Source organism: Heptranchias perlo, chromosome 17 (assembly GCF_035084215.1).
Source record: "Heptranchias perlo isolate sHepPer1 chromosome 17, sHepPer1.hap1, whole genome shotgun sequence".
In the NCBI taxonomy this organism is placed as follows: Eukaryota; Metazoa; Chordata; class Chondrichthyes; order Hexanchiformes; family Hexanchidae; genus Heptranchias; species Heptranchias perlo.
In genome coordinates, this window is record NC_090341.1 from 54,804,802 (window position 1) to 54,817,959 (window position 13,158).

General features: G+C 50.9%; 1 protein-coding gene across 1 annotated transcript in view; it reads right to left on the minus strand.

Annotated features, from left to right (window-relative positions):
• Window positions 1-13,158, minus strand: part of parp3 (poly (ADP-ribose) polymerase family, member 3) — a 39,628-nt gene that overhangs the window by 22,480 nt on the left and 3,990 nt on the right. Inside the window, 2 exon segments of the mRNA XM_067998291.1 lie at window positions 4,014-4,103; window positions 4,105-4,206. Coding sequence (XP_067854392.1) covers window positions 4,014-4,103; window positions 4,105-4,206 — 192 coding nt within the window.

Below are 13,158 nucleotides of genomic sequence, written 5' to 3' on the forward strand. Positions count from 1 at the left end.
AATGGCCAGTTTCTTTTTGAGATGCTCTGTGTTTTGCCAGTGTTTCCTGTTTTCATTTCTGTGGTTGCGGCCTACCTTCTTATTGTCTCTTTACCCTCAACCCCCCTATTTTCTCATCCTTTTGCTTGTGGGGACCTCTCCCATGTCCTGTCACCCTCCAATATTTGCACGTTCTTTTCCCCTTTTTATGATCTCCATCGTGTCACCAATGAGCCTTTATATCCTCTAACAGTTTTCTATTAGGAGCACAGGAACAGGAGTAGGCCATTCAGCCCCTCGAGCCTGCTGTACCATTCAGTTAAATCATGGCTGATCTGTGACCTGCCTTAGCTCCATATCCCTCGATACCCTTACTCAACAAAAACTTATTGATCTCAGTCTTGAAAGCCTCAATTAAACAGTTGCGATCATTCAACTCATTCACTGATTCTCTCCCCCTTCCCCCTTTATTTTTCCAACCATGGAGAGGGTGTAGAAGAGATTTACTAGAATGGTAGCAGGGATGTGGGACTTCAGTTATGTGGAGAGACTGGAGAAGCTGGGGTTGTTCTCCTTAGAGCAGAGAAGGTTAAGAGGAGATTTAATGGAGGTGTTCAAAATTATGAGTGGTTTTGATAAAGCAGAGAGGGAGAAACTGTTTCCAGTAGTAGGAGGGTCGTTAACCAGAGGACAAAGATTTAAGATAATTGGCAAAAGAGCCAGAGGGGAGCTGAGAATTTTTTTTTTAATGCAGTGAATTTTTTTGATCTGGAATGCACTGCCTGAAAGGGTGGTGGAAGCAGATTCAATAGTAACTTTAAAAAGGGAATTGGACAAATACTTGAAAAGGAAAAATTTACAAGGCTTACGCAAAAGAGCGGGGGAGTGGGACTAATTGGATAGCTCTTTCAAAGAGCCAGCATAGGCATGATGGGCCGAATGGCCTCCTTCTGTCTGTAAGATTCAATGAAAATGCCCTCTTATCTTCAGCTCTGATGCAGCATACATATCCTAAACGCTATAACCTGACCTTCCCTCTTCACAGATGTCGACCGACCCACTCTATCTCTGGCATTTTATGCTTTCATTCCAGTAGTTATTTTTGAGTGGGCTGTCTGGAAATTTCTAAAATGTGAACCCGACACAATATAGTTTGATCACTGGTCTGTGGCAGAGAAACATAGAAAATAGGAGCAGAGTAGGCCATTCAGCCCTTCGAGCCTGCTCCGCCATTCAATATGATCATGCTGATCCTCTATCTCAATACCATATTCCCACTCTCTCTCCATACCCCTTGATGCCTTTGTGTCTAGAAATCTATCTATCTCCTTCTTAAATATATTCAGTGACTTGGCCTCCACAGCCTTCTGTGGTAGAGAATTCCACAGGTTCACCACCTCTGAGTGAAGACATTTCTCCTCATCTCAGTCCTAAATGTCCTACCCCGTATCCTGAGACTGTGACCCCTCATTCTGGACCCCCCCAGACAGGGGAAACATCCTCCCTGCATCCAGTCTGTCTAGCCCTGTCAGAATTTTATATGTTTCAATGAGATCCCTTCTCATTCTTCTAAACTCGAGTGAATACAGGCCGAGTCAACCCAATCTCTCCTCATTCGACAGTTCCTGCCATCCAGGAATTAGTCAGGTGAACCTTCGCTGCACTCCCTCTATGGCAAGTGTATCCTTTCTTAGGTAAAGAGACCAAAACTGCACACAATACTCCAGATGTGGTCTCACCAAGGCCCTGTATAACTGCAGTAAGACATCCTTGCTCCTGTACTCAAATCCTCTTGCAATGAAGGCCAACATACCATTTGCCTTCCTAACTGCTTGCTGCACCTGCATGTTTGCTTTCAGTGACTGGTGTACAAAGACACCCAGGTCCCTTTGTACATCAACAATTCCCAATCTATCACCATTTAAATAATATTCTGCCTTTCTGTTTTTCCTTCCGAAGTGGATAACTTCACATTTATCCACATTATACTGCATCTACCATGTATTTGCCCACTCACTCAACTTGTCTAAATCACCTTGAAGCCTCTTTGCATCCTCCTCACAAATCACAAGTTTTGTGTCGTCAGCAAACTTGGAAATATTACATTTGGTTCCCTCATCCAAATCATTGATATATATTGTGAATAGCTGGGGCCCAAGCACTGATCCCTGCGGTACCCCACTTGTCACTGCCTGCCACCCCGAAAAAGACCCATTCCTACTCTCTGTTTCCTGTCTGTTAACCAATTTTCAATCCATGCCAGTATATTACCACCAATCCCATGTGCTTTAATTTTGCACACTAACCTCTTATGTGGGACTTTATCAAAGGCCTTCTGAAAATCCAAATAAACCACATCCACTGGTACTCCCTTATCTATCCTACCAGTTACATCCTCAAAAAACTCCAGTAGGGTTTGTCAAACACGATTTCCCTTTCATAAATCCATGTTGACTTTGTCTAATCCCGTTGATATTTTCTAAGTGTCCTGTTATCACATCCTTTATAGTAGACTCTAGCATTTTCCCTACTACTGATGTTAGGCTAACCGGTCTGTAGTTCCCCTGTTTTCTCTCCCTCCTTTTATAAATAGTGGGGTTACATTTGCCACCCTCCAATCTACAGGAACTGTTCCATAATCTATAGAATTTTGGAAGATGGCAACGAATGCATCCACTATTTCCATGGCTATCTCTTTTAGTACTCTGGGATGCAGATTATCAGCCCCTGGGGATTTATCGGCTTTCAGTCCCATTAATTTCTCCAACACTATTTTTTACAAATACTAATTTCCTTTAATTCCTCCTTCTCACTGATCCCTTGGTTCCCTAGCATTTCTGGGAAGTTATTTGTGTCCTCATCCATGAAGGCAGAACCAAAGTATTTGTTTAATTGCTTTGCCATTTTCCCTGTTCCCCATTATAAATTCTCCCATTTCTGACTGTAAGGGATCTACATTTGTCTTCACTAATCTTTTTCTTTTTACAGACTTGTTGAAGCTTTTACAGTCCACTTTTATGTTCCTTGCCAGTTTACTCTCATACTCTATTTTTCCCCCTCTTAATCAATCTCTTGGTCCTTTTTTGCTGAATTCTAAACTGCTCCCAATCCTCAGGCTTGCTACCTTTTCTGGCAACTTTATATGATTCCTCTTTGGATCTAATACTATCCTTAATTTCTTTTGTTAGCCATGGTTGGGCCGCTTTTCCTTTTGTGTTTTTGAGCCAGAAAGGAATGTACAATTGTTGCAATTCATGCATTCGTTCCTTAAATGTTAACCATTGCCTGTCCACCGTCATGCCTTTTAATGAAGCTTCCCAATCTATCATAACCAACTCACTCCTCATACCTTCCTAGTTTCCTTTGTTTAGATTTAGGACCCTAGTTTCGGATGGGACGACTTCACTTTCCATCTTAATGAAGAATTCTGTCATGTTACGGTCACTCGGCGAGTCTGCCTACCTCAGCATCGGCTGTTGGGGGGGGAGGGGCGGGGGAAGGGTGAGCCCTGAACTTTGACCTCACTGCCCCCCCGCTGAACTCCGATACAGCCTCACTGTGATGTCATGAATCAGTGCCTACAACGTATAATTTGAAACAATTAAATCGGCAGTGGCTCCTGCTGAGATTGTGCGTGTAGAGATAGGTTTGGGTTTGACTACGATGCTCCCCATGTTCCTATAGCTGCGGGCACTCGCTGTCTGGGTTTACACATGACGGGTAGCCACTTGGGGCACTTGAAGGCAGCCAGTGCTGTGGAACCGTGTTCCAGAACAGAACTTGCAGGAAAGGGGAATGATAGGGATTGGGGGATTTTTTGAATATTTTAATTTCAATATAAAACTAGAATTTTTGGGGAAAAAATGGAATATTTTGTATTGTCTGCCACACTGGGACATACTGTTGCTTTGCTTCAGTGCCGAAGTGACCTGTGGCCGCGAATCGTTAAGGTGCTTTGGACAGTGTAGGGGGAATGCTGGCGGTGTAAGAACTGAGATCCCCAGGAACGTCGACACCACTGGATTCCAACCTACGTAGCCTGGGAATCCCACACTCAGCTCGCAATGGATGTCAACCTTGGCCTTAACCTTCTCTTTAGGGACGGCTTTCAGGGCTTCAACGGTTTAACTTGACATTGTCCTCCTCTGGTTCAACTTTGACCTTCTTGACCTGACGGCCGATTTGGTGGCTGTTGTTTTTCCTCTTTGGTGCATCTCTGCAACAGAGCTGGGAACCGGAACACAGAGCGGGTTAGTGAGAGAGAGGGGAGAGAGAGAGATTACTGCACCAGAGAGAGAGGGGGGAAGAGAGAGGACATTACTGCAACAGAGAGAGGGGGGAAGAGAGAGAGATTACTGCACCAGAGAGAGAGGGGGAAGAGAGAGACATTACTGCACCAGAGAGAGAGGGGGAAGAGAGAGACATTACTGCAACAGAGAGAGAGGGGGAGAGAGAGAGAGATTACTGCATCAGAGAGAGAGGGGGAGAGAGAGAGATTACTGCATCAGAGAGAGAGGGGGAAGAGAGAGAGATTACTGCACCAGAAGAGAGAGGGGGAAGAGAGAGAGATTACTGCACCAGAGAGAGAGAGAGAGAGAGGGGGGGAGAGAGAGATTACTGCACCAGAGAGAGAGTGGGGAAGAGAGAGAGATTACTGCACCAGAGAGAGAGGGGGAAGAGAGAGAGATTACTGCACCAGAGAGAGAGGGGGAAGAGAGAGAGATTACTGCACCAGGGAGAGTGGGGGAAGAGAGAGAGATTACTGCACCAGAGAGAGAGGGGGAAGAGAGAGAGATTACTGCACCAGAGAGAGAGGGGGAAGAGAGAGACATTACTGCACCAGAGAGAGAGGGGGAAGAGAGAGATTACTGCACCAGAGAGAGAGGGGGAAGAGAGAGATTACTGCACCAGAGAGAGAGGGGAAGAGAGAGACATTACTGCAACAGAGAGAGAGGGGGAATGAGAGAGAGATTACTGCATCAGAGAGAGAGGGGGAGGGAGAGAGATTACTGCATCAGAGAGAGAGGGGGAAGAGAGAGAGATTACTGCACCAGAGAGAGAGGGGGAAGAGAGAGAGATTACTGCACCAGAGAGAGAGAGAGAGGGGGGGAGAGAGAGATTACTGCACCAGAGAGAGAGTGGGGGGAGAGAGAGATTACTGCACCAGAGAGGGAGAGTGGGAGAGAGAGATTACTGCACCAGAGAGAGAGGGGAAGAGAGAATGGGGAAGAGAGAGATTACCTGCATCAGAGATGAGAGAGATTACTGCACCAGAGAGAGAGAGGGGGAGAGAGAGATTACTGCACCAGAGAGGGGGAGAGAGAGAGGGGGGGAGAGAGAGATTACTGCACCAGAGAGAGGGGGAGAGAGTAGTTACTGCACCAGAGAGGGGGAGAGAGAGAGAGATTACTGCACCAGAGAGAGAGGGGGAGAGAGAGATTACTGCACCAGAGAGGGGGAGAGAGAGAGGGGGGGAGAGAGAGATTACTGCACAGAGAGAGGGGGAGAGAGAGATTACTGCACCAGAGAGAGGGGGAGAGAGAGATTACTGCACCAGAGAGAGGGAGAGAGGGGGAGAGAGAGTTTACTGCACCAGAGAGAGAGAGAGAGAGGGGGAGAGAGAGATTACTGCACCAGAGAGAGAGTGGGGAAGAGAGAATGGGGGAAGAGAGAGATTACTGCATCAGAGAGAGAGAGAGAGGGAGGAGGAGAGATTACTGCACCAGGGAGAGTGGGGAAGAGAGAGATTACTGCACCAGAGAGAGAGAGAGGGGGGGAGAGAGAGATTACTGCACCAGGGAGAGAGAGAGGGGGAGAGAGAGATTACTGCACCAGAGAGAGAGAGAGGGGGAGAGAGAGATTACTGCACCAGAGAGTGGGGAAGAGAGAGATTACTGCACCAGAGAGAGAGGGGGAGAGAGAGATTACTGCACCAGAGAGAGAGGGGGAAGAGAGAGAGATTACTGCACCAGGGAGAGTGGGGGAAGAGAGAGATTACTGCACCAGAGAGAGAGGGGGAAGAGAGAGAGATTACTGCACCAGAGGAGAGAGGGGGAAGAGAGAGAGATTACTGCACCAGAGAGAGAGGGGGAGAGAGAGAGATTACTGCACCAGGGAGAGAGGGGGGGGAGAGAGAGATTACTGCACCAGAGAGAGGGGAGAGAGAGAGATTTACTGCACCAGAAGAGGGGGAAGAGAGAGATTACTGCACCAGAGAGAGAGGGGGAAGAGAGAGAGATTACTGCACCAGAGAGAGAGGGGGAAGAGAGAGATTACTGCACCAGAGAGAGAGGGGGGGGGAGAGAGAGATTACTGCACCAGAGAGAGGGGGAGAGAGAGATTACTGCACCAGAGAGAGAGAGAGAGAGAGAGAGAGAGATTACTGCACCAGAGAGAGAGAGAGAGAGAGAGGGGGAGAGAGAGATTACTGCACCAGAGAGAGAGGGGGGGGGGAGAGAGAGATTACTGCACCAGAGAGAGAGGGGGAAGAGAGAGAGATTACTGCACCAGGGAGAGTGGGGGGAAGAGAGAGATTACTGCACCAGGGAGAGTGGGGGAAGAGAGAGATTACTGCACCAGAGAGAGAGGGGGAGAGAGAGAGATTACTGCACCAGGGAGAGTGGGGGAAGAGAGAGAGATTACTGCACCAGAGAGAGAGGGGGAAGAGAGAGAGATTACTGCACCAGAGAGAGAGGGGGAGAGAGAGAGATTACTGCACCAGAGAGAGAGGGGGAAGAGAGAGATTACTGCACCAGAGAGAGAGGGGGAGAGAGAGAGATTACTGCACCAGAGAGAGAGGGGGAAGAGAGAGATTACTGCACCAGAGAGAGTGGGGGAAGAGAGAGATTACTGCACCAGGGAGAGTGGGGGAAGAGAGAGATTACTGCACCAGGGAGAGTGGGGGAAGAGAGAGATTACTGCACAGGGGAGAGTGGGGGAAGAGAGAGTGAATCTGAGAAGAGAGATTGATTGTGGGGAGACTTTCAGGGGCGAGGGGAGAGAGAGATTAATGCACAGAGAGAGAGGGAGAGAGAGAGATTACTGCACCAGAGAGAGAGGGGGAAGAGAGAGATTACTGCACCAGAGAGAGAGAGAGAAGAGAGATTACTGCACCAGAGAGAGAGAGAGAGAGATTACTGCACCAGAGAGGGGAGAGAGAGATTACTGCACCAGAGAGAGTGGGGGAAGAGAGAGATTACTGCACCAGAGAGAGGGGGAGAAGAGAGAGATTACTGCATCAGAGTTAGAGGGGGAGAGAGAGATTACTGCACCAGAGAGAGTGGGGGAAGAGAGAGATTACTGCACCAGAGAGAGAGGGGGAAGAGAGAGATTACTGCACCAGAGAGAGAGGGGGAGAGAGAGATTACTGCACCAGAGAGAGAGGGGGAAGAGAGATTACTGCACAGAGAGAGAGAGAGAAGAGAGATTACTGCACCAGAGAGAGAGAGAGAGAGATTACTGCACCAGAGAGGGGGAGAGAGAGATTACTGCACCAGAGAGAGTGGGGGAAGAGAGAGATTACTGCACCAGAGAGAGAGGGGGAGAGAGAGAGATTACTGCATCAGAGTTAGAGGGGGAGAGAGAGATTACTGCACCAGAGAGAGTGGGGGAAGAGAGAGATTACTGCACCAGAGAGAGAGGGGGAGAAGAGAGAGATTACTGCATCAGAGTTAGAGGGGGAGAGAGAGATTACTGCACCAGAGAGAGTGGGGGAAGAGAGAGATTACTGCACCAGAGAGAGAGGGGGAAGAGGAGAGAGATTACTGCACCAGGGAGGAGTGGGGGGGAGAGAGAGATTACTGCACCAGGGAGAGTGGGGGAAGAGAGAGATTACTGCACCAGAGAGAGAGGGGGAAGAGAGAGATTACTGCACCAGGGAGAGTGGGGGAAGAGAGAGATTACTGCACCAGGGAGAGTGGGGGAGAGAGAGATTACTTGCACCAGGGAAGAGAGTGGGCGAGAGAGAGTGATTCTGAGAAGAGAGATTGATTGTGGGAGACTTTCAGGGGCGAGGGAGAGAGAGATTACTGCACCAGAGAGAGAGGGGGAAGAGAGAGATTACTGCACCAGGGAGAGTGGGGGAAGAGAGAGATTACTGCACCAGGGAGAGTGGGGGAAGAGAGAGATTACTGCACCAGGAGAGTGGGGGAAGAGAGAGATTACTGCACCAGAGAGAGAGGGGGAAGAGAGAGATTACTGCACCAGAGAGAGAGGGGGAAGAGAGAGATTACTGCACCAGAGAGAGAGGGGGAAGAGAGATTACTGCACCAAGAGAGAGAGAGAGAGAGATTACTGCACCAGAGAGGGGGAGAGAGAGATTACTGCACCAGAGAGAGGTGGGGGAAGAGAGAGATTACTGCACCAGAGAGAGAGGGGGAGAAGAGAGAGATTACTGCATCAGAGTTAGAGGGGGAGAGAAGAAGAGAGAGAGATTACTGCACCAGGGAGAGAGTGGGGGAGAGAGAGATTACTGCACCAGGGAGAGTGGGGAAGAGAGAGATTACTGCACCAGGAGGTGGGGGAAGAGAGAGATTACTGCACCAGAGAGAGAGGGGGAGAGAGAGATTACTGCACCAGGAGAGAGTGGGGGAGAGAGAGATTACTGCACCAGGGAGAGTGGGGGAAGAGAGAGATTACTGCACCAGAGAGAGAGGGGGAAGAGAGAGATTACTGCACCAGGGAGAGTGGGAGAGAGAGAGATTACTGCACCAGGGAGAGAGTGGGCGGAGAGAGAGTGATTCTGAGAAGAGAGATTGATTGTGGGAGACTTTCAGGGGCGAGGGGAGAGAGAGATACTGCACCAGAGAGAGAGGGGGAAGAGAGAGATTACTGCACCAGGGAGAGTGGGGGAAGAGAGAGAGATTACTGCACCAGGAGAGAGTGGGGGAAGAGAGAGATTACTGCACCAGAGAGAGAGGGGGAAGAGAGAGAGATTACTGCACCAGGGAGAGAGTGGGGGAAGAGAGAGATTACTGCACCAGAGAGAGAGTGGGGAAGAGAGAGTGATTCTGAGAAGAGAGATTGATTGTGGGAGACTTTCAGGGGCGAGGGGAGAGAGAGATTAATGCACCAGAGATGCAGTAATCTCTCTCTCTCCCCCTCTCTCTCTGGTGCAGTAATCTCTCTCTCTCCCCCACTCTCTCTGTGGCAGTAATCTCTCTCTCCCCCCCCCTCTCTCTGGTGCAGTAATCTCTCTCTCCCCCCCTTCTCTCTCTCTCTGGTGCAGTAATCTCTCTCTCCCTCTCTGGTGCAGTAATCTCTCTCTCCCCCTCTCTCCCTCTCTCTCCCTCTCTCCCTCTCTCCCTCTCTCTCCCTCTCTCCCCTCTCTCCCTCTCTCTCTCTCTCTCTGGTGCAGTAATCTCTCTCTCCCCCTCTCTCTCTCTCTGGTGCAGTAATCTCTCTCTCCCTCTCTCTGGTACAGTAATCTCTCTCTCCCCCACTCTGGTACAGTAATCTCTCTCTCCCCCTCTCTCTCTCTCTCTCTCTCTCTCTGGTGCAGTAATCTCTCTCTCCCCTCTCTCTCTGGTGCAGTAATCTCTCTCTCTCCCTCTCTCTCTGTGCAGTAATCTCTCTCTCCCCCTCTCTCTCTGGTGCAGTAATCTCTCTCTCCCTCCCTCTCTCTGTTGCAGTAATCTCTCTCTCACCCTCTCTCTCTGGTGCAGTAATCTCTCTCTCACCCTCGCTCCTGAGCAATGTGGTTGATTCTTAATTGCCCTCTGAAATGGCCTAGCAGCCACTCAGTTGTACAATCTCGCTCCAAAAAGCCATAATAAGAATAAAACTGGACGGACCACCCGGCATCGGACCACTCGGCACCAGGCATGACAAAGGCAAACCAAGCCCAGTCCAAACCAAGCTCCTCACTAACGTCTGGGGACTTGTGCCAAATTTGGAGAGCTGTCCACAGACTAGTCAAGCAACAGCCTGACATAGCCATACTCACAGAATCATATCTTTCAGCCAACGTCCCAGACTCTTCCATCACCATCCCTGGGTATGTCCTGTCCCAACGGCAGGACAGACCCACCAGAGGTGGCGGTACAGTGATATACAGTCAGGAGGGAGTGGCCCTGGGAGTCCTCAACATTGACTCCGGACCCCCATGAAATCTCATGGCATCAAGTCAAACATGGGCAAGGAAGCCTCCTGCTGATTACCACCTACCGTCCTCCCTCAGCTGATGAATCAGTCCTCCTCCATGTTGAGCACCACTTGGAGGAAGCACTGAGGTACCAAGGGCACAGAATGTACTCTGGGTGGGGGACTTCAACGTCCATCACCAAGAGCGGCTCGGTAGCACCACCACTGACCGAGCTGGCCGAGTCCTGAAGGACATAGCTGCTAGACTGGGCCTGCGGCAGGTGGTGAGCGAACCAACACGAGGGAAAAACCTACTTGACCTTGTCCTCACCAAACTACTTGTCGCAAATGCATCTGTCCATGACAGTATTGTAGGAGTGACCACCGCACAGTCCTCGTGGAGACAAAGTCCCATCTTCACACTGAGGACACCATCCAACGTGTTGTGTGGCACTACCACCGTGCTAAATGGATAGATTCAAAACAGATCCAGCAGCTCAAAACTGGGCATCCATGAGGCGCTGTGGGCCATCAGCAGCAAGCAGAATTGTATTCCAGCACAATCTGTAACCTCATGGCCCAGCATAGTCCTCACTCTACCATTACCAACAAGCCAGGGGATCAACCCTGGTTCAATGAGGAGTGTAGAAGAGCATGCAGGAGCAGCACCAGGCGTACCTAAAAATGAGGTGCAACCTGGTGAAGCTACAACTCAGGACTACATGCGTGCTAAACAGCAGAACAACATGCCATAGACAGAGCTAAGCGATTCCACAACCAACGGATCAGATCAAAGCTCTGTAGTCCTGCCACATCCAGTCGTGAATGGTGGTGGACAATTAAACAACTAACGAGGAGGAGGAGCTCTGTAAACATCCCCATCCTCAATGACGGCAGAGTCCAGCACGTGAGTGCAAAAGACAAGGCTGAAGCATTTGCAACCATCTTCAGCCAGAAGTGCCGAGTGGTATGATCCATCTCGGCCTCCTCCCGATATCCCCACCATCACAGAAGCCAGTCTTCAGCCAATTCGATTCAACTCCACGTGATATCAAGAAACGGCTGAGTGCACTGGATACAGCAAAGCCTGTGGGCCCCGACAACATCCCAGCTGTAGTGCTGAAGACTTGTGCTCCAGAACTAGCTGCGCCTCTAGCCAAACTGTTCCAGTACAGCTACAACACTGGCACCCGACAATGTGGAAAATTGCCCCAGGTATGTCCTGTCCACAAAAAGCAGGACAATCCAATCCGGCCAATTACCGCCCATCAGTCTGCTGCTCAATCATCAGCAAAGTGATGGAAGGTGTCGTCGACAGTGCTATCAAGTGGCACTTACTCACAAATAACCTCCTCACCGATGCTCAGTTTGGTTCGCCAGGACCATTCAGCTCCAGACCTCATTACAGCCTTGGTCCAAACATGGACAAAAGAGCTGAATTCCAGAGGTGAGGTGAGAGTGACTGCTCTTGACATCAAGGCAGCATTTGACAGATGTGGCACCAAGGAGCTCTAGTAAAATTGAAGTCAATGGAATCAGGGGGAAAACTCTCCAGTGTTGGAGTCATACCTAGCACAAAGGAAGATGGTAGTGGTTGTTGAGGCCAATCATCTCAGCCCCAAAACATTGCTGCAAGAGTTTCTAAGGGCAGCGTCCGAGGCCCAACCATCTTCAGCTGCCTTCATCAATGACCTTCCCTCCATCATAAGGTCAGAAATGGGGATGTTCGCTGATGATTGCACAGTGTTCAGTTCCATTCGCAACCCCTCAGATAATGAAGCAGTCTGTGCCCGCATGCAGCAAGACCTGGACAACATCCAGGCTTGGGCTGATAAGTGGCAAGTAACATTCGCGCCAGACAAGTGCCAGGCAATTGACCATCTCCAACAAGAGAGAATCTACCACCTCCCCATGACATTGAACGGCATTACCATCGCCGAATCCCCCACCATCAACATCCTGGGGGTCACCATTGACCAGAAACTTAACTGGACCAGCCACATAAATACTGTGGCTACAAGAGCAGGTCAGAGGCTGGGTATTCTGCAGAGAGTCACTCACCTCCTGACTCCCAAAGCCTTTCCACCATCTACAAGGCACAAGTCAGGAGTGAGATGCAATACTCTCCACTTGCCTGGATGAGTGCAGCTCCAACAACACTCAAGAAGCTCGACACCATCCAGGACAAAGCAGCCCGCTTGACTGGCACCCCATCCACCCCCCCTAAACATTCACTCCTTCACCACCGGCACATTGTGGCTGCAGTGTGTACCATCCACAGGATGCACTGCAGCAACTCGGCCAAGGCTTCTTCGGACAGCACCTCCCAAACCCGCGACCTCTACCACCTAGAAGGACAATGAGCAGCAGGTACATGGGAACACCACCACCTGCACGTTCCCCTCCAAGTCACACACCATCCGGACTTGGAAATATATCGCCGTTCCTTCATCGTCGCTGGGTCAAAATCCTGGAACACCCTTCCTTACAGCACTGTGTGAGAACCTTCACCACACGGGGGGGGAGGGCGAAGACCATGGAGGGGAGGAGGGAGGGAGGGGAGGGGGTGGATGGGAGGGGAGGAGGGAGTGGGGAGGGGAGGAGGGAGTGGGGAGGGGAGGAGGGAGTGGGGAGGGGAGGAGGAGTGGGGAGGGAGGGGAGGAGGGGGAGGGGAGGGGAGGAGGGAGGAGGGAGGAAGGAGGAAGGGGAGGAAGGAGGAGGGGAGGATGAGGAGAGGGGATGAACAGGGCGAGGAGAGGAGAGGGGAAAACTGGGGGGAGGGGGGTTTGAGGGGAGGGAAGACCCGGGGGGAGAAGGGAAGACCAGCTGGTAAGGGTGGGGGTGGGGGGGAGGGAGAGAGGAGGGAAAGACCAGGGTGGCGGGGGGGGAGGGGAGGGGAGGGAAAGACCAGGGTGGCGGGGGGGGAGGGGAGGGGGAGGAAAGACCGGGTGGCGGGGGGGGAGGGAGGGGAGGGGAGGGAAAGGCCAGGGTGGCGGGGGGGGAGGGGAGGGGAGGGAAAGGCCAGGGTGGCGGGGGGGGGAGGGAAAGGCCAGGGTGGCGGGGGGGGGGGAGGGGAGGGGAGGAAAGGCCAGGGTGCGA